Source organism: Nicotiana tabacum, chromosome 2, assembly GCF_000715075.1.
Source record: "Nicotiana tabacum cultivar K326 chromosome 2, ASM71507v2, whole genome shotgun sequence".
Taxonomy (NCBI): domain Eukaryota; kingdom Viridiplantae; phylum Streptophyta; class Magnoliopsida; order Solanales; family Solanaceae; genus Nicotiana; species Nicotiana tabacum.
This window is the reverse complement of record NC_134081.1, coordinates 46,263,199-46,282,811: the sequence shown is the minus strand read 5'-3', so window position 1 is coordinate 46,282,811 and position 19,613 is coordinate 46,263,199. Positions and strand designations below refer to the sequence as shown.

The 19,613-nt window shown below is 40.9% G+C and overlaps 1 protein-coding gene across 1 annotated transcript; it reads left to right on the top strand.

Annotated features, from left to right (window-relative positions):
• Window positions 1–336: 336 nt before the first annotated feature.
• LOC107791632 (uncharacterized) lies at window positions 337–3,502 on the top strand. The gene is made up of 3 exons (XM_075225999.1): window positions 337–502; window positions 632–927; window positions 2,933–3,502. The coding sequence occupies exons 1-3, from the start codon at window positions 337–339 to the stop codon at window positions 3,500–3,502; spliced, it is 1,032 nt and encodes a 343-aa protein (XP_075082100.1).
• Window positions 3,503–19,613: the final 16,111 nt, after the last annotated feature.

The window sequence follows — 19,613 nt, the reverse complement described above, 5'->3', positions numbered from 1 at the left end:
CAGTTAGCCGGAGGTGTAGGCCAACCAGTTAGAGGTGGAAGCCAATCAGTGAGAGGTCATCCTAGAGGTGGAGGACAGGTTAGTGGGGCTGAACCCTGTTGTTATGCATTTCTAGGTCAGCCCGCGGCGAAGTCGTTTGATGCATTTATTACAAGTATTATCTTAGTCTGTCATAGAGATGCTTCGATGTTGTTTGATCCAAGTTCTACATATTCTTATATGACTTTATATTTTGCATCATACTTGAGTATGCCTCGTGATTCTCTTGATGTTCCTGTTTCTGTGTCCACTCCGGTTGGGGATTCTATAGTGGTCGATTGAGTGTATCGGTCTTGTATGGTTACTATTAATGGTTTTGATACTATAGTTGATCTTTTGTTATTGGATATGGTGGATTTTGACGTTATTCTTGGCATGGACTGGTTGTCCCCGTATCACGCTATATTTGATTGTCATGTCAAGACTATGACTTTAGCTATGCTGGGGTTGCCTAGATTAGAGTGTAGAGGGACCCTAGTTCATTCCACTAGTAGGGTAGTTTCATATTTGCAGGCCTGACGTATGGTTGAGAAGGGGTGTTTAGCGTATTTGGCTTACATCTAGGATTCTAATGTGGAGTTTTCTTCTATAGATTCAGTTTTGGTGGTGAGAGAGTTTCCAGAGGTATTTTTTGCAGATTTGTCGAGCATGCCACCCGACAGAGATATTGACTTTTGCATTGATTTGGTTTCGGACACTCATCCTATTTCTATTCTACCATACAGTATGGGTCCAACCGAGTTAATGGAACTGGAAGAACAGTTGAAGGATTTGCTTGATAAGGAATTCATTAGATCGAGTGTTTCACGTTGGGGTGCATCGGTGTTGTTTGTTAAGAAGAAGGACGGATCGACAAGGATGTGCATTCATTATCGGCAGTTGAACAAGGTTACCATCAAGAATACGTATGTGTTGCATAGGATTGATGATTAGTTTGACTAGCTTCAGGGTGCCAAGGTGTTTTCCAAGATTGACTGGAGATCGGGCTATCATCAGCGAATATTAGGGCATCGAATGTCCCTAAGACTGCTTTTAGGACCGGTTATGGTCATTACGAGTTCTTGGTGATATCATTTGGACTGACTAATGCCCTAGCAGCTTTTGTGGATTTGATGAACCGAGTGTTCAAGCCTTAGTTGGATTCCTTTGTGATTGTATTCATTGAAGATATTCTGGTCTACTCTCGTAGTAGAGAGGAGTATGAGAAGCACATGCAAATTGTACTCCAGACCTTGAAGGATTGTCAGCTTTATGACAAGTTTTTGAAATGTGAGTTCTGGTTGGACTCAGTTGCCTTCTTGGGCCATGTTGTGTCTAGTGATGGTATCAAGGTGGATCCTAAAACGTTTGAGGCACTCAGAGTTGGACACGACCTACTACAGCTATAGAGATTCGGAGGTTCTTGTGTTTGGCAAGCTACTACCTTCATTTTGTGGAGGCGTTTTCATCCATAGCAGTCCCATAGACAAAGTTGACTCAAAAGGACGCTCTTTTCAGATGGTCTGATGAGTGTGAGGACAACTTTTAGAAGCTGAAGACTGCCTTTATGACATCCACAGTGTTGGTGTTGCCCATAGGTTTGGGGTCCTATGCTATATATTGTGATGCATCACGTATTGGGCTTGGCGCGGCATTGATGTAGGATGATAGGGTGATTGCCTACACATCTCATCAATTGAAGGTCCATGAGAAGAACTATCCCGCACATGATTTGGAGTTGGCAGCTATTGTGCACGCGTTCAGGATTTGGATGCAATGCTTATACGGTGTGTCATGTGAGGTCTACACCAATTATTGGAGTCTCTAGCATCTATTCAAGCAAAACGATCTGAACTTGAGGTAGCAAAGATGGTTAGATTTGTTGAAAGACTATGATATCATAATATTGTATCATCCGGGCAAGGCTAATATGGTTACCAATTCCCTGAATAGGAAGGCAGAGAGCATGGGTAGTTTGGCATTTATACCAACAGTGGAGAGGCCATTGACTATGGATGTTCAGGCCTACGCTAACAGGTTCGTAAGGTTTGATATTACAGAGCCTAGCTGGGTTCTTGCTTGTGTTGTGGCGCATTCATCTTTGTTAGAGTGCAATAAGGCTCGCTAGTTTGGTGATCCTCACTTGTTGGTATTCAAAGACACAGTGCAGCGGGGTGGTGATTGGGGATGATGGTGCTATGCGGCTTCAGGGTCGGATTTGTATTGCGAATGTGGATTGGTTGAGTGAGAGATTTTATCCTTGAGGAGTCTCGTAGATCAAAATATTCTATTGACCGAGGTATCACGAAGATGTATCATGACTTGAATCAACATTATTGGTGGTAGAAGATGAAGAAAGACATTGTTGGACATGTCTCTCGGTGTTTTTGAATTGCCAACAGGTCAAATATGAGCATCAAAAATCGGGTGGTTTGCTTCAGATAATTGATATACCAGAGTGGAAGTAGGAGCACATCACTATAGATTTCAGGGTAGGCTTACCATGGACCTTGAGGAAGTGTGATGCCATTTGAGTTATTGTGGATCGAATGACCAAGTCGGCACATTTCATTCCGGTCATGGCTTCCTACACTTCGGAGCTGTTGGCTAGGATCTACATCAGGGAGATTGTTCACCTGCATGGTGTACCTGTTTCTATCATCTCAGACTGTGGCACTCAGTTTACTTTGCACTTTTGGAGCACGGTTCAGCGTGAGTTGGGCATGAAGGTTGAGTTTAGTACTGTATTTCACCTCAGATGGATGGGCAGTCTGAGCGGACCATTTAGATCTTGGAGGATATGTTGAAGGCAATAACTGTTGATTTCAAAGGTTAGTGGGACTAGTTTCTACCTCTAGCAGAGTTTTACTGCAGCAAGAACTATTAGTCAAGTATCCATATGGCTTCGTATTAGGCCTTATATGGGAGTCAATGTCGTTCTCCAGTTGGTTGGTTTGATCCTGGGGAGGCTATATTGTTGGGCACAAATTTAGTTCGTGATGCTTTGGAGAAGGTGAAGTTGATTCAGGAGGGGCTTCGCACAACTCAATATAAAAAGAAGCGTTATGCGGACCAGAAGGTTCTTGATGTGGCTTTCATGGAGGGCGAGAAAGTTCTTCTTAGAGTTTCACCCATGAAGGAAGTGATGATGTTAGGAAAGAGGGGAAAATGGAGCCCGTGGTTTACTAGCCCGTTTGAGGTGTTAGAGAAGGTCGGCAAAGTTGCTTATAGACTTGCTTTGCCTCCTATTCTTTCAGGAGTTCATCCGGTGTTACATATTTCTATGCTTTCAAAGTATCATGAAGATAAGTCCCATCTTTTGGACCTCAACACAGTTCAGTTGGATGAGAATCTAGCTTACGAGGAGGAGCCTGTGGCCATTTTGGATAGGCAGGTTCGGAAGCTCAGATCTAAAGTTATTGCATCAATAAAGGTTCAGTGGAGATGTCAACCAGTCGATGAGGCTGATAAGTGCGGATTTTGACCACTTATTAGCTCATTTTTGCTTTTGTTTTAGTCCAAAAGTATTGATTTATGTTCCCAAAACTAATGAAAGTGTGCAAATTGCAGGAATGTAGGAAGCTTGGGCTCCCATGATGAAATCCGACTCAAAAAGGAGTATTCCGACTAACAAGGCAAGAAGGGGCGTATAACATAAGATGTGCGGTCCGCAGAAGAAAGTGCGGACAGCAGAATTCCCTCTGCGGCCGCAGAACAAGTGAAGAAGCCTAACAGAGTTTTAGCTAATGTGCGAACCGCACATAAATTGTGTGGCCGTAAAACAAGGTCTGCACTGATAAAGACTTCAAAGTTCAAAGAGTGTGCAAATGACCGAGACTTGAAGCCTTGCCTGAAGTGCGGACCGCACAAGAATTGTGCGGCCGTAGAAGCTACATTGCAACTGTAGATCAAATTGTGCGGCTGCAGATTGCAAGTCCATGCAAGCTGAAGCAATCTGCGGATCGCACATGGAATTGTGCTGCCGCAGAACCTCCCAAAGGGCATTTTTGTCAGCGAATTTTAGGCCACTATAAATAGGAGAGAATCATATTTTTAGGTCAAGTTTCGAAGTTTGAGTTGCTGTAGTCGTTGTATTTTGCTATTTTAGGAAGTTTGTGACTATTTTAGGCTTTACGAATCACATTTTATCATTTTAATCTTAGATTATGAGTTTAATTAGTATTTCTTCTTTGTTTTCTTCATTTCTCACTATGAGTAGCTAGATTCTTACTAGGGTTGTGACCCAACCCTAGTGTGTAAACCTTATGGGTATTTAATTTAATGCATGTTTATGATTTGGTGTTGATTATTTAGCCTAGTTTATGCTTTAATTTTAGAATTAATGGTCGCAAATAATGATTCATGCCTATTTGACTTGGTATTTGATTGAGAAAGAGAGACCTAGTTTAGAAAAACTTGACTAACAAGAAATTGGGCTAATTAAGAGTTTGATTAGCCTAATTAAAGGGTTAAAACTAGAGATAGTGAGAACCCGACTTGAGCTCATATCAACTATTTAGCTCGATAAACATTTGGGCTTGAGAAAGCCAAATTGGGCAAAATCACTCTATGACCAAGAGGTATTGAGTGGGTAACGTAGAGTTGAGAGCTATATACACGCCAATCAACAAAACAAATATTAACCTATTTAACCCATTAGGTGAACACCTAGGTTAAGGTCATATCCCTAGGCTTTTTAACTATTCGGAAATATACCAAAAATAATCATTCGCTTTCTAGTTTCTTCTCTCAGCTTATAATTGTTAGAATAAAATTAGAATTAGAAATAAAAACCTTTGTTTGGATGTGCAATCTAGTTGTTCCATTTGCTTTCATCAAGTGTATTAACACCCATATTAAACTCCCTATGGAAATCGACCCCGACTCTTGTTGAGTACTATTCTTCTAGCAACCGCTTCCACTCACTATTGAGTGCGGATTGGACGTGGATCCGAGGCAAGTTGGGAGATCGAGCATAATATGCGGACCAGATACCCCCTCTTTTGGCACTTCAGGTATGACTCTAAACTCGTTCGAGCATAAATGTTTGTTTTTGAGTGGGAGAATGTAATGACCCAACCGGTCATTTTGTGTATTTGAGCTCCATTTCCCTATTGGATGATTCTTGTATGTTCAGTTTATTTTTATGTCTTACGGGGATGGATGGTTTGGTTCTGGGGAGGTTTAAGAGCGAATTGGAACACTTAGTTCCATTTTTAGAAGCTTAAGTTATAAGAGTTGACCAAGGTTTGACTTTTTTGTAAACAACCTCGAATTTGAATTTTGCCGGTTCCAATAGGCTCATATGGTAATTTTAGACTTAGGCGTATGTCCGTGATTTGGATTTAGAGATTTCTAGGATTATTTGGCTCTTTTTGCTGAAAGCCGCAATTTGAAGGTTTAGAAATTTCCTAAGTATGACCATGAGGTTACATTGAGGCTATCGGATTTGGGTTGTCGTTTTGGGGGTTGGAATAGGTCTATTTTATCATTTAAAACTTGTGTGCAATGATTTGCCTCATTCTGAGATGGTTTGATAGGAATTAGATGCGTGGTTGTGAATATATGTTCTTGAATTTGAAGGGTTGCATGAGGAGTTTTGGTATTTGATTCGTGATTATGGATGTTATTTTTATGTTTTGAGCATGTGAGCGAGTTTATTTGAGGTTAATAACCCTGTGTGGATGTTTGGTATGGGGCCCGAGGGGCTAGTTTCGGATTGGTTTCAAATTAGTTTGGAGAAGGTTCAGACTTTTGTTGGTGCTGCAGACCTCACAATTGCGATGGTCTGCTCATATTTGTGACACCTCGCATTTGCGGAGTGAGGATCACATTTGCGATGTTAGGAAGTGAAGGTCAATTTCGCATTTGCGAAGCTGGTGTCACAAATGCGACATCCGCAATTGCGAAAGGCAGTTCATATTTGCCACACTTGGTCGCATTTGCGAGCCTCCTGGTCGCTATTGCGATATTTTAGGTGGAGGGATCTAGTTCGCATTTGCTAGGCTCGCAATTGCGAATCCCTGGTCGCAATTGTGACTTTCGCAGCTTATTATTTAGAAGGGATTTTGGGACATAGACCCATTTTCTCATATTATGAACCCTATTCTTGGAGAGGGGCAATTTTTGAAGAGGATATTCACACAATGCACAAGGATAAGTGATTTTCACTTGATACTATATCTTGATTTCCCATGCATTTTTACATCTAAATCATGGAATTTGGAAAAGAAATTAGGGGGGTTTTGACTATGTTTTGAAAAATAAAAATTAGGGATTTGAAAGTTGATTTGGACTTAATTTTGAAACTAATAACACATTTAGACTCGTAGGGTTATGGATAGTCGGATCTACACCTTGGCTCAGGTTTTGACCTTGTGGGCTCGGGGTTGACTTTTGAGAATTGGGTAAAGATTGGGACTTTATTATTTGAAATTGATTCCTACAATATTATTTGATGATTTTGAGTTATTTTTGTCTAATTTTAAGCCGATTGGAGGTGGTTTCTAAAGGAAGGGCTATTTTAGAGGGTTTAACTGTGCCGGAAAGAGGTAAGTGTCTTGGTTAAACATGATTTGGATGAATTGGGATGTAATTTTATCTAATTGTTATGTGTTATATACGTTTGGGGTGGCGCATGTGCAAGGTGATGAATGTATGTGCTTGCAATGGGTTAAGCATGCGAGCAAAATTAGCATTATCTATGCCATTTTGATTTTATACACCATGTCTTACTTGGTTTTAATTGATCCTGTGTAAGGTCCCGTAAAAGTTTTCCTAAAAACCGGGATTCCGTGATGCGGAAGTAGGCGTAGAGGTTAATAATAGTAGCTCACCGCGGTTCGGACTCTTTGGATTGAACAGTACGCTGTGGAGTTGAAGGAAATATTTTTGCAGAAGTAGGCATTTCTGCGGCCCATTATGATGCCGCATAATCACTCTGCGGGCCGCATAATGGCCGCAAAGTGAAGCAGTCATTTTGGCCAATTTTGAAGTCAATTTCACGGCCAATTATGCGACCACATAACCGTTTCATGGACCGCACTCTTGTCGTGTATCCCACTTTGGGATTTTTCAGAGGGAGGTTCTGCGGTGCACTATGCGACCGCAGAACCGTTCTGTGGTACATTATGTGACCGCAGAACAGGTCTGCGAGCCGCATAGTGACCGCAGACCTGGTCAGTTCCTTTCTTGTTTTGGCATCCCAATTTTGCTGTCATTTTGCGAACCGCATAACCATTATGCGGTCGCATATGCGACCACAGAACCTATTCTGGAGCTTCATTTTGGTTTTTTAAAAACCGACCCTACTTCGTTAAAATAGATGTAAGGGGCCATTTTTGAGCAAAACCTGATACTTTAGAGTGAGAGAGAGAGTCCTAGAGGGAGAAAGTGATCTTCATCACGTTACTCTTCAATTCTTGCATAAACTTTTGAAGATTATTAAGAGAAGCACCCTAGGTCTTCATCCTAAATGTAAGAATCTATGCCTAGCTCTTAATTTCGAAAATCTTCTAAAATGGGGGATAATTAGAAAGACAATTCTTGGGTGTGGGGTTTGTTGTCTTGCATGCATGTATCCTTGAAGTATGTGGAAAGGTTGTGAGCTAAAAATGGTAGAGAATGGGTTGGGGAATGGTGGAATCATCCACAAAAAAGGGCCTTAAAACATTAATGCCCACTTAGTGTTTGATAATGTGCTCAAATGAGCTAGAATCATGATAATCTTCCTAATTTTAGTCCAACTTGTTATATTTCTAAAATAGATCGAAGTTGCTAAGAATTCCGGAACGTTGTAAAGTTTAAGGAAGCTCAATTGAGGTGTGTTGGCTAAACCCCTTTCTTCTTAGAATCGAATCCCATGGTGTTCATGTAATTGGAGTAAGTCCTTGATCATTATTCAATTAGCTATTCCTAATGTGGTTGTGTTGAAGGATGTATGTTCAATACTTATTCCAAATGCTTCATCATGTCATCTTGTCATTTGAGGATGTGTTCAAAATGTGGAATATATGTTAGAAATGTTAAGACTTCATGTTAATATCGAAATAAAGATTGTCATGCCAAATTAAATGAAAAGCATCTATGTGCCTAAGATTCCCAAATTGCTCATATGTGAATTTAATGACTTGAATGGGAAGCCCTATTGTTGTTGATAATGATAATGATATTTGAATGTGGAAAAGGGAACAAGAACTATGAAATACGGCTAAGTGCCAAGAATGACTTTTTAATCGTGATCACTAGTGCCAATGAATCGAATGAATAAGAATGAAGTATGATGTGAGATGATTGACTGAAAAAGGTAATGTCTTGGGTGAGACAGCCTAGCCGATCGTGTCGTGATCGGACGCCATGCCGCACACATGGTGGTGACTATGCTAAAAATGGTAATTGAAATTGTGGTTATGGTTGATGTCTCAAATGGGACGACCTAGCCGATCGGGTCGAGATCGGACTCCGTGTAAGAATACAGAAGTATTGTGAATTGTGGAATATCTGTACTAAAGATCACCCAACCTAATAACATGGAAATTGACTTGAAAACTTATGTGATCCGTATTTGATGTTTTAGTATTGTTTGAAGCCCTTATTGAACTCATGACTGTTTTCCCCTTGTATTATTATTCATTCTATTGAGATGGTGTTTAGCTTTATATACTAGTACTATTCGATAGTATTAACGTCCTTTTTGCTGGAGGCGCTGCATCTTTAAATGAATGCAGGTGGTTCCATAGCAGACAGTGTTGATCAGCAATAGCAGTACACCTTCCTCCTAGCAGACTTGGTGAGCCCCACCTCATTCCGGGGTCTTTGTACATTTTGTTATCACGTTTTGAGGTATAGCCAGGGCCTTGTTGCCGGCACTGTCATAACTCTCTTTTGTACCTCTTAGAGGCTCCGTAGACATTATGCGGGTTGTACATGGGTGATAGAAAAGTCAAACAGATTATGTTGTATTTTGATCTCTTGTTCCACTTTAGACTATAAAAAGGTGTGTATTTTGAGACTTAAAAGTGAAGTAACTAATAGAAAGGTTTTGGTATTGTATTCATGATCTCCATATTGTCTAATTAATGAATATATGTCACCTCTTTTTCCATGAGTGAGTTTCGGGTAGAAAGTATCTAGCAGGCTTGCTCGGCCGGGTTCACTCAATTGAGCGCCGGTCACGCTCCCCGAGTTTGGGGCGTGACATCGTGAGATCTTCTTTGATGCTATTTATGATTTAAACTACGTTGGAAATTCATGAAATGTTAGTTTGGCTAATGTTGCAAAAGTGGAGAATATTCTCTTATAATACATACTACGTAAATATTGTTGTTGTTGTTGTTGTTATTGTTGTTCCCCATCGTGTTTGGTACTGATTCTATGTGTTGTAGTGAGGTTGAGAGGTATTGCACGACAAGTGTTTTCGTGTTGTGATGTTGAGAGATATTGCATGACCGGTTTTTCCGTGCTGTGAGGATAAGAGATATTGCACGGCGGGTATTTCCATACTATAAGGCGAGAGATATTGCACGACAGGTGCTTATATGCTTGTGAGGAAGAGTGTACATGCATGACAGGTGTTTCTGTGTTATTGTTATGTTACCTTATGTTTTGTGTTCTTACTATACGATCAGAGGGCTTGGCTATGTTAGTTTGAATGGTTGTTTGGAGTTGGTTGTGGAAGCATAAGTTGTGGTTTACTCTAGTTGTACCTTCCTTTACTTTCTCGTTTTATATCTCTTTACTTATGCACTTGTTAACTCTCTCGCATGTTGTTATTATGTTATCTTACTTGCTATTTTACTAGTTATTTCATTATTTCTAGTCACTTAATTGCACAGGTTCATATGTAGGTGTCTTGTTTGAGTCTCGTCACTACCTTGTCAGGATTAGGCTCGTCACTTACAGATTATAGTGGGTCGGTTATTTTTATACTATACTTCTTCACTTCTTGTACAGATTCGGATAATGAAACCAGCAGAGTCGCGAGAGGTGCTTAGCGGATACCAGAGAGGAGACTCAAGGTAGTGCTGCATACCGTTTTCAGGCCTTAAAGTCTTCTTCCCACTTCTTCTGTACTATTTCTTTTCTTACTAGACGGTATTGTATTTCTTTCAAATAATGTATGTAGTAAATTCTAGTAGCTCATGTACTCGTGACTTCACATATTGTGATGGTTGATCGGTAGTGTTGGATTTTAGACTCATATCGTATGTTTCTGAGTTATCTTTATTATATGATAGAAAAATGCAGTAAACCATTAGATTCCTTTCTTTCTTATTTATTATTATGTGCCTAGCAAGCAGTGTTAGGTACCAGCACGATCAAATTATTATTTTGGGTCGTGGCATAAGTCCACTCTCGGTCAAACTTCTGAACTCTCCAATTCCTCAACTTGCCAACTTTCGACAAATAGAGTCAAAATATTCTAGGAACATCCAACTTCAAATACCTATGCCCAAGTCCAAAATGACCATATGAACCTATTGAAATAATCAAATCCCGATTATAGGGTCGTTTACTTAAAAGTCAAATCTTGGTTAACTCTTCCAACTTAAAGATTCTAAAACAAGAATTACTCTTCCAAACCAATCCCGGGCCTATAGAAAAATAAAGTCAACCATGCACACAAGTCATAATGCATCGTATGAAGCTGCTCAAAATCTCAGATCGTCGAACAAAATGCTAGAACTCACAACGACCGGTCGGGTCGTTACATAAGAAAACATATGCAAATATAAAGTTTTGCTAGTATTTCTTCTTCTCCTTCTTTCTCCTTCTTCTCTTTCAATAAATTATGAGCGCGCACAACTAAAATTGTAAAAGATGAGATTTGGGTATTGAAGATCTATTGCTTAATTTTGTTGAACTTGAAAAGAACTTACTGAAAAAGATAAAGAATAAGATATGTCTATTGAAGACCTTAGATTGAGCCTTACCATTGAAAATATTGTGATTTGCATTTAAGTGTTAGATATTAAATTTGGAGTCATTTATTATTAACCAATTTTAAAGCTAACACATGTTGCTGAAATTTTTACACACTAATTATAATGAATTGTCAAGATTTTTTTCACGACCCAAACTCCTACCGGAGTCGTAATGGTTCCTAACACTACTCTCAAGTCAAGACAACAATTTCACAATAGTAATAATCATGATAATGGAACTAAATAAATCTCAACAGGGGGGTAATCATAAAATATCTGAAATAACAGCAGTAACATAACTACAACCATCTCAAAGATCTGGTGTCAACTAGTATATGTACACTACCGAATCTCAAAATACAGAGTCAATACTCATTATAATATTGTGTGAATGTTAGAACAGTGATAACAAAATAAACCAAAAGAGAACTTCAATGTCCCCGCCCCCAAAAGCGGAGACCGAAGAACCGCCAGGTTGTCGAGGACACGTCTGAAGAGGAGGCGGGCGCCCTCTAAGTTGACCACCCTACCCACTAATCGCAAATGTCATAGCAGCTACCTCGTAGTCTCCGCAAGCTGGTACCAGTACGAACTCTAGAAATCACCACGTCCGGAAGTACCTTGATCTGCAGATATAGTGTAGAGTGTAGTATGAGTACAACTGACCCCATGTACTCAATATGTAACAAACCGAACCTCGGGTTAAAAGCAGTGACGAGCTCGGAAGAAAGTCAGTGTCCAACACCAATAATCAATAACAACTCATAATATAATGAAGACAGTATAAGTAAATAACTCAAAAGATATCATGTTCAGCTCGTTCATAAATTCGAAAAATAAGACATGATTTCCATGTATAATACCAAAACATGAGTTTAACAAGGAAAATGTGGTTTTTTAAACTTTCAACAACATATAAGATATTTCGTTTACCAACTAGTATGAGGAAGATGCATCTCTATGCCAACATGTCAAGTCAACAACATCATAGTGAAGTCATCAAGTACACTCACTCTCAACACACTCAAGGTGCCTGGCACAAATGCCACTCACCACCACACACAACCACACTCAGCACTGTACGGGTGCCTGGTACAAATGCCCCTCACCATCACACTCATACAATCACTCAGCACTGTACGGGTGCCTGGAATAAATGTCCCTCACCAAAGCACATATACATATCATTGTGCATGCACTCACTATAATGTCAGACTCGGGAGGGAAGGATCCTAGCCCAAGCGCTAATCAATAATCAATATAAATGCATTGCGGCATGCAACCCGATCCAAATATCAACAAGTTGCGGTGTGCAACCTGATCCAACATAACTCACAAGATGGCTTTATGACCCACATTAGTCATCAACCACTCAAGTCTCAATGGCTCACATCTCATAGAACTCAGCCCTTCATTATCACATATAGAAGGCAACAACAACATGTGATATGACAAACAAATAATGTACAGAGACTGAGATATAACATGAAGATAGAGAATTATGATTGAGGATATGGCTATAATTAAGGCAAACATCTCAAACAACAAGAATAGCCCTATCATGTTTCAAACAAAAAAGTACATAGCCTAGACATGATTTCTAATATGAGTAGTAGTTCAAATAATCATACAAGTAGAGAAAATACGAATATAATGAGGCATGAAAGCAAACAAGCCCTTTCTTTGTAGCCTAAAATCTAATCGGATCATGAAACCCCGATGTATGCACACACGCCTGTTACCTAGCATGTGCGTCACTCCAACACATCTCAAATATCATAGTCCACATGGATAATTAATTACCCTAAAACCAAGTTTAGATATGTTACTTACCTCCCAATGCGTGAATCAATACTTTAAATATCCCTTCCCATGAGAATCGGCCTCCGAGCGACTCGAATCTAGTCAAAATAATTTAATATCATCTATAGAAGCCATAGGAAACAATCCCAAACCATAAAGCTTTATTCTAATATGCAAAATCAACCCAAAAAGTCAATCCCACGTCCGCACCCTGAAACCCATCAAAACTCACAAATCCCGAACACCCATTCGAATATGAGTCCAACCATACTAGTTTCATCCAATTCCGACTCCGAATTGCGGTACAAATCCGCAAAATTACATTTCGAAAAGTTTTTACTGAAATCCCAAATTTCTTCACTTAGATTCATCAATCAAATGATAAATTCAAGGTTGAAATCATGAATAATGAACAAATCTGAGTAAAAAATACTTACTCCAATCCAAATCGTAAAAAGCCCCTCCAAAATCGCCCAAATTCGAGATCTAGATCTCAAAATGTGATAAAATAGCCAAAACCTTTGAGATAGAGAAGTTAAATAATCTACCCAGGCATATGAATCGTGATCGCGGGACCAACATTGCGATCGCGAAGAATAAAAACTCACCGGCCCAAAAATGCCCTTCGCGAACGTGAAGTCGTTCACGCAAATGCATCCCTTCTCAAAACAAGCTTCCGCGAATGCGACCACACATGCGCTATCACGTAGGCAAAACTCCAGCCTAGCCACACGGCTTCTCGAATGCGACATCAGAGCGCGAACGCAGATCATCACCTCAAAGAGCTCCGTGAACGCGATGCATTCCACACGACCGCAAAGTGTAGCACCTGCCCGCCAAAAACTCCACTTTGCGATCGCGAGCCACCAACTGCGACCGCGATGAACAACCTCTGCACTAGAAATCAGCAAATCCAAAACAAGGAATAATGGTTCGAAACCACCCCGAAATACACCCAAGGCCCCGGGACCCCGTCCAGCCACACCAACCAATCCCAAAACATAACACGGACATACTCAAGGCCTCAAATCCCATAAAACAACATCAAAATCATAAATTGCACCTCTATTCAAGCCTAAGGAACAATGAACTTCAACATCCAAAACTCATGCCGAACCATATCAAATAAACTTGGAATGACCTCAAATTGTGCATACAAGTCCCAAATGACAAAACGAACCTATTCCAACTCCCGAAACTGCAATACAAACCAGATATCATCAAAGTCAACTCCCGGTTAAACCTATGAACATTCCAAACCTTCAATTCTCCAACTTTCGCCAAAAAGCACCAAATCAACCTACAGACCACCAAATCTAAATTCGGACATACGCCTAAGTTCAAAATCACCATATGAACCCACTGGAACCAACAAAATACCATTACGGGCTCATCTACACAAAAGTCAAACTCTGGTCTACTCGTTCAACTTAAGCACCCGACCTTGAGACTTAGTGTCCCAATTTAATCCAAAACTCCCCCGAAACCAAACCATCCAACCCCACAAGTCCCATAACATCAAATACACATATGTAAAGAATCATATAAGGGAAATGAGGCTAAAATACTCAAAATCACTAGCCGATTCATTACATTCTCCCCCTCTTAAACAAACGTTCATCCTCAAACGAGTCTAGAATCATACCCGGAGTCTCAAAAAGTTGAGGATATCTGCTCCGTATCTCCTGCGCAGTCTCTGAAGGAGCCTCCTTGATCGGATGACCTCTCCAATGAACCTCCATCGATGCTATATTCTTCGATCTCAATTTTTGAACGTGCCGGTCCAAAATGGCCACTGACTCCACATAATAAGTCAAATCCGCATCTAGTTGCACGGTGTTGAAGTCTAATACATGTGACAGATCCCCACTTTCGGAGCATGGAAATATGAAATACTAGGTGAACGTTCGATAAACTAGGTGGAAAGGAAAGTCTGTAGGCCACCTCTCCAACTCTCTCTAGCACCTCAAAAGGACCAATATACCTAGGGATCAACTTGCCATTCCTCTCGAACCACATTACACCCTTCATGGGCAAACATCTGAGTAGAGCCTTCTCACCCACCATATATGCCACATCACGAGCTTTCGTATCAGCATAACTCTTCTGCCTGGACTGTGCTGTACGAAGCCGGTCCTTAATCAACTTCATCTTCTCCAAAGCGTCACAGACTAAATTAGTGCCCAACAACCTAGCCTCCCTAGGCTCAAATAAGCCAGCCCAAGAACGACATCGCCTCTTATATAAGGCCTCATACGGAACCATCTGGATACTCGACTGATAGCTGTTGTAGTAGCCGAACTCTGCATATGATAGAAACTGATCCCATCGTCCCCCGAAATCAATGACATAGGCTCGAAACATGTCATCTAATATCTGGCTAGTACGCTTAAACTATTCGTCCGTCTGGGGATGAAATACCGTACTCAGCTCAACTTGTATGCCCAACTCACGCTACACTGCTCTTCAAAAATATGATGTGAATTGAGTGCCTCGATTCAAGATAATAGACACGGGCACACCATGAAGACGAACAATATCACGAAGATAAATCAGATCTAGCTACTCTGAAGAGTAGGTAGTCATGACTGGAATGAAGTGTGTGGACTTAGTCAGTCTGTCCATAATAACCCACACCACATCAAATCTCATCAAGGTCTCTGGAAGCCCAACTACAAAGTCCATAGTGATACACTCCCACTTCCACTCCGGAATGTCTAGCCTCTGAAGCAAACCAACCGGTCTTTGATGCTCGTACTTCACCTGCTGACAGTTCAAACACCGAGCAACATACTTAACAATATCCTTATTCATCCTTCACCACCAATTGTGCAGCCTCAAATCCTTGTACATATTCATGACACCTGGATGAATTGAATATCGCGAACTATGGGCCTCCTTTAGAATCAACTCACGCAATCCATCCAAATTTGGAACACAGATTCGACCCTATAGCCTCAACATCCCATCATCCCCAATAGTAATATCCTTAGTATCGTCGTGCTGCACTGTGTCCCTTAGGACAAGAAAGTGGGAATCATCATACTGAAGCACCTTGATATGCTCAAACAATGACGACAGTGATACAACACATGCAAGAACCCTACTAGGCTCCGAAATATCCATCCTCACGAACCTGTTGGCCAAGGACTGAACATCCAAAGCTAACGGTCTCTCCCCAACTAAAATAAAAGCAAGACTTCACATGCTCTTGACCTTCTTACTCAATGCATCGGTCACCACATTGGACTTCCCTGAATAATAAAGAATGGTAATATCATAGTCCTTTAGTAGCTCTAACTATCTACGTTGCCTCGAGTTCAGATCCTTTTGCTTGAATAAGTGCTGGAGACTCAAGTGATCCGTGAACACCTCGCAAGACACGCCATAAAGATAGTGCCGCCAGATCTTAAACGCGTGAAAAATGGTTGCCAACTCTAAGTCGGGCACTGGTAGTTCTTCTAATAGGGCTTCAATTGATGCAAAGCATAAGCAATCACTCTCCCCTTCTGCATCAACACACACCCAATGCTAAGTCATAAAGCATCCCAATATACTTTATAAAAACCCAATCCCGAACGAAAAAAATAGAATTGGAGATGTGGTCAGGGCAGTCTTGAGATTCTGGAAGCTCTTCTCATACTCATCAGACCACCTGAATAGATCACCTTTCTGCGTCAATCTAGTTAATGGGGCTGCAATAGATGAAAACCCCTACGCAAAACAACATTAATACCTAGCCAACCCAAGGAACCTCTAGATCTCGGTCGCAGTAGACTTCCGGGCCAACTCTAAACTACCTCGATCTTCTTGGGATCTACATTAATCCCCTCACGGGACACCGCGTGGCCCAAGAATGCTATTGAGTCTAACCAAAACTGGCACTTGGAGGATTTAGCATATAACGTCTTCTCCCTCAAAGTCTGAAGCACGATCCTCAAGTGCTGCACATGATCCTCCCGACTACGAGAATACATCAATATATCATCAATGAAAACTATGACGAAGGAATCTAGGTATGGCTAAAATACATTGTTCATCAAGTGCATGAAGGTTGCTGGGGCATTGGTCAACCCAAATGACATTATCAAAAACTCATAATGGACATAGTCTTAGCATGACAATCGGGAATATAGTGAAGTGGCGACAACAAATCCATGCTCAAAATCACCTCAAAATCCACCATGCTGAGCAACAAAAGATCAACTCTAATCTTATAACCCCTAATGGTCACCACACAAGACCGATACATGTAGTCCACCATAATAGAATCACCCACCGATGTAGATACATGAAAAAACATATATGAAATATCACGGGGCATATTCAAATAACGAGCAAAGTACGATGACACATATGAATAAGTGGAACCAGGGTCAAATAACACTAAAGCATCTCCGTGGCACACGAAAACAATACTTGTGATCACGGCATCGAAAGAAACTACCTCTAGCTTAGAGGGAAAGGCATAGCAATGGGCCTGTCCACCACTTGACTGACTTCCATCTACAGGGCGACCTCATCCTGTACCACCTCAACACCGAACTGGCTGAGCGGGTGGTTAAACAACTGGTGCAAGAGTCATAGTCTGGCCTCCTTGCTGCACGGGACCTCCGAGATAACGGGGGCAATACCTTCTCACATGCCCCAACTCCCCACACTCGTAGCAACCTCAAACTGGTAATGATAGCGGGGCCTGCATCAGACCCCGTGAACTAAAATAACCATTAGAATAGCTCGGTACTGGCGAACTGAGGTACGATTTGTATTGAGGTACGATTTAGGCTTGAATTGAGGTACGATTTGTAGATTTGATGTTGTTTTATGTGATTTGAGGTCTCAAGCAGGTCTATATTATATTATTGAACTTGTTGGTATGTTCGGACGGGGTCCCGGGCGCCCCAGATGTGTTTCAAATAGGCTGTGGGCTATTTCCTCCTATTTTGGATTGTTGTTCTGATATCTGGTGTCTTCGTATTCACGATAGGTAGTCGATTATCGCGTTCGAGTGGGGCTTTGGGATGCAGGATCAGTTAGCAGCTCTTTGCGATCGCGGGCATCATTACGCATTCGTGTAGAAGGACAGCCTGGGATTGGTCAGCATAAGCCTTTGTGTTCATGGTTAGTACCTTGCGTTCGCGTAGTTTTTCCTTGCTGGGCATCGCGTTCGCGACCTCAATATGGCATCTGCATAAGGTTATTTGGCAGCTTATGTTTTTGAGCTTCTGCGATTGCGAAAAGGAATATCTGGACAGGCTTATAGGTACTCTATTTCGAGGGCTTTTATTTTATCACTTTTTGAGTTAGAGTGCTCGAATTTGGGCGATTTTGGAGAGGATTTTCACGATTTGGATTGGGTTAAGTATTCTCGACTCGTATTTGGTTATATTTCATGATTTCATCTTTGTGTTTATCATATAACTAGTGATTTGAATTGGAGAAGTTGGGGATTTTTGTAAAAACTTTCTAAAATATAAAATGATGATTTGAAGGCCGATTTGAGGTCGGAATTGGATGATTTTTGTATGGTTGGACTCTTATCGAAATGGAGTTCGGATTTTTTGAATTTTGTCGGGTTAATTATGTTTATTTGTCCTTCCCTTCTTCGAAACCCCACTATGACGATTCTAATTTTTGTGATGACAACTATAGGGACATGGAAGTGCAAGAAGTTGAGCATGATCAAATGGAGAGTTCAAGCTCATGATGGAATGCCTACTTGAAGGAGTAAATAGAGAGCAAAATGCGTTAAAAGAGCTTTTGGAAAATTGTCTGTAAAATGATTTGGCGCTTGAAAGGTTGAACTCACAAATGGGAGAAATGCTTGAAGCTTTAGAGGTCCAAAAGCATCAGAAATGGATGATATCCAAGAACCTCCCTTAGAGGCTGAAACCAAAAATCCTTCTTTGGCACTTGATAAAAATCAAGAAGAACTCTCAAATGCTCAAAATGAGAGGATAATGCTCATGTTAAAGGCCATCCTTAAAAATGAGGAGAAACGGAACATGGCACTCGAGACTTGAAAGGAGTATTAAATCGAAGTGATGAGACCATCCGCACCTTAGAAGATCAAATGAAATAATTGGTTGAAGGTCATTATGCTCACCAACTTGAGAGTGTGGAATGAGTTCAAGAAATGTAACTACCCTGCCGGTTGTTTTGACTATTCTAGCCTCGTTCCCTTATTTATTGCCTCCTCCATAATACATTGTGGTTATGTGGCTTTCCAGGGTGGTTGGCTTAGTTTCAGGTGAGTTTCTGAGTGAATTGGGACACTTAGTCCCAAAGTTGGAAGCTTAGGTTGCAAGAGTTGACCGGAGTTTTACTTTGGTGTAGATGACTCCGGAATGGAATTTTGATGGTTTCGATAGCTTCATATGGTGATTTTGGACTTAGGAGTATGCCCGGATATTGATTTGGAGGTCCGTAGGTCGTTTTGGCTTGAAATGGAAAAAATGGAAAAGTTCAAGGTTAGGAAGGTTGAGAAGTTTGACCGATAATTGACTTTATGAATATCAGGTCCGAATTTTGGTTTCGGAGTTGGTTTTATATGATTCGTTGTTAGTTTTAGAAGTTGAATGTTCATGGATCAATAGGTTTGAATTGGGGTGCGATTCGTAGATTTGATGTTGTTTGATGTGATCTTATACCTCGATCAGGTTCGTTATGTGTTTTGGAACTCGATGGTATGTTTGGATGGAGTCCCGGGGGCCTCGATTGTGATTCAAATTGAAATCGGGTTCATTTTGGTCTTAGGATGGTGGCTGATGAACAACTAAGTTCTGGTGCAATCACACATGCGAAGGCATGGCCGCATGTGCGGCACCGAAGAAGCGTTCAAGTGGCCGCATGTGCGAAATGGGACTGCAG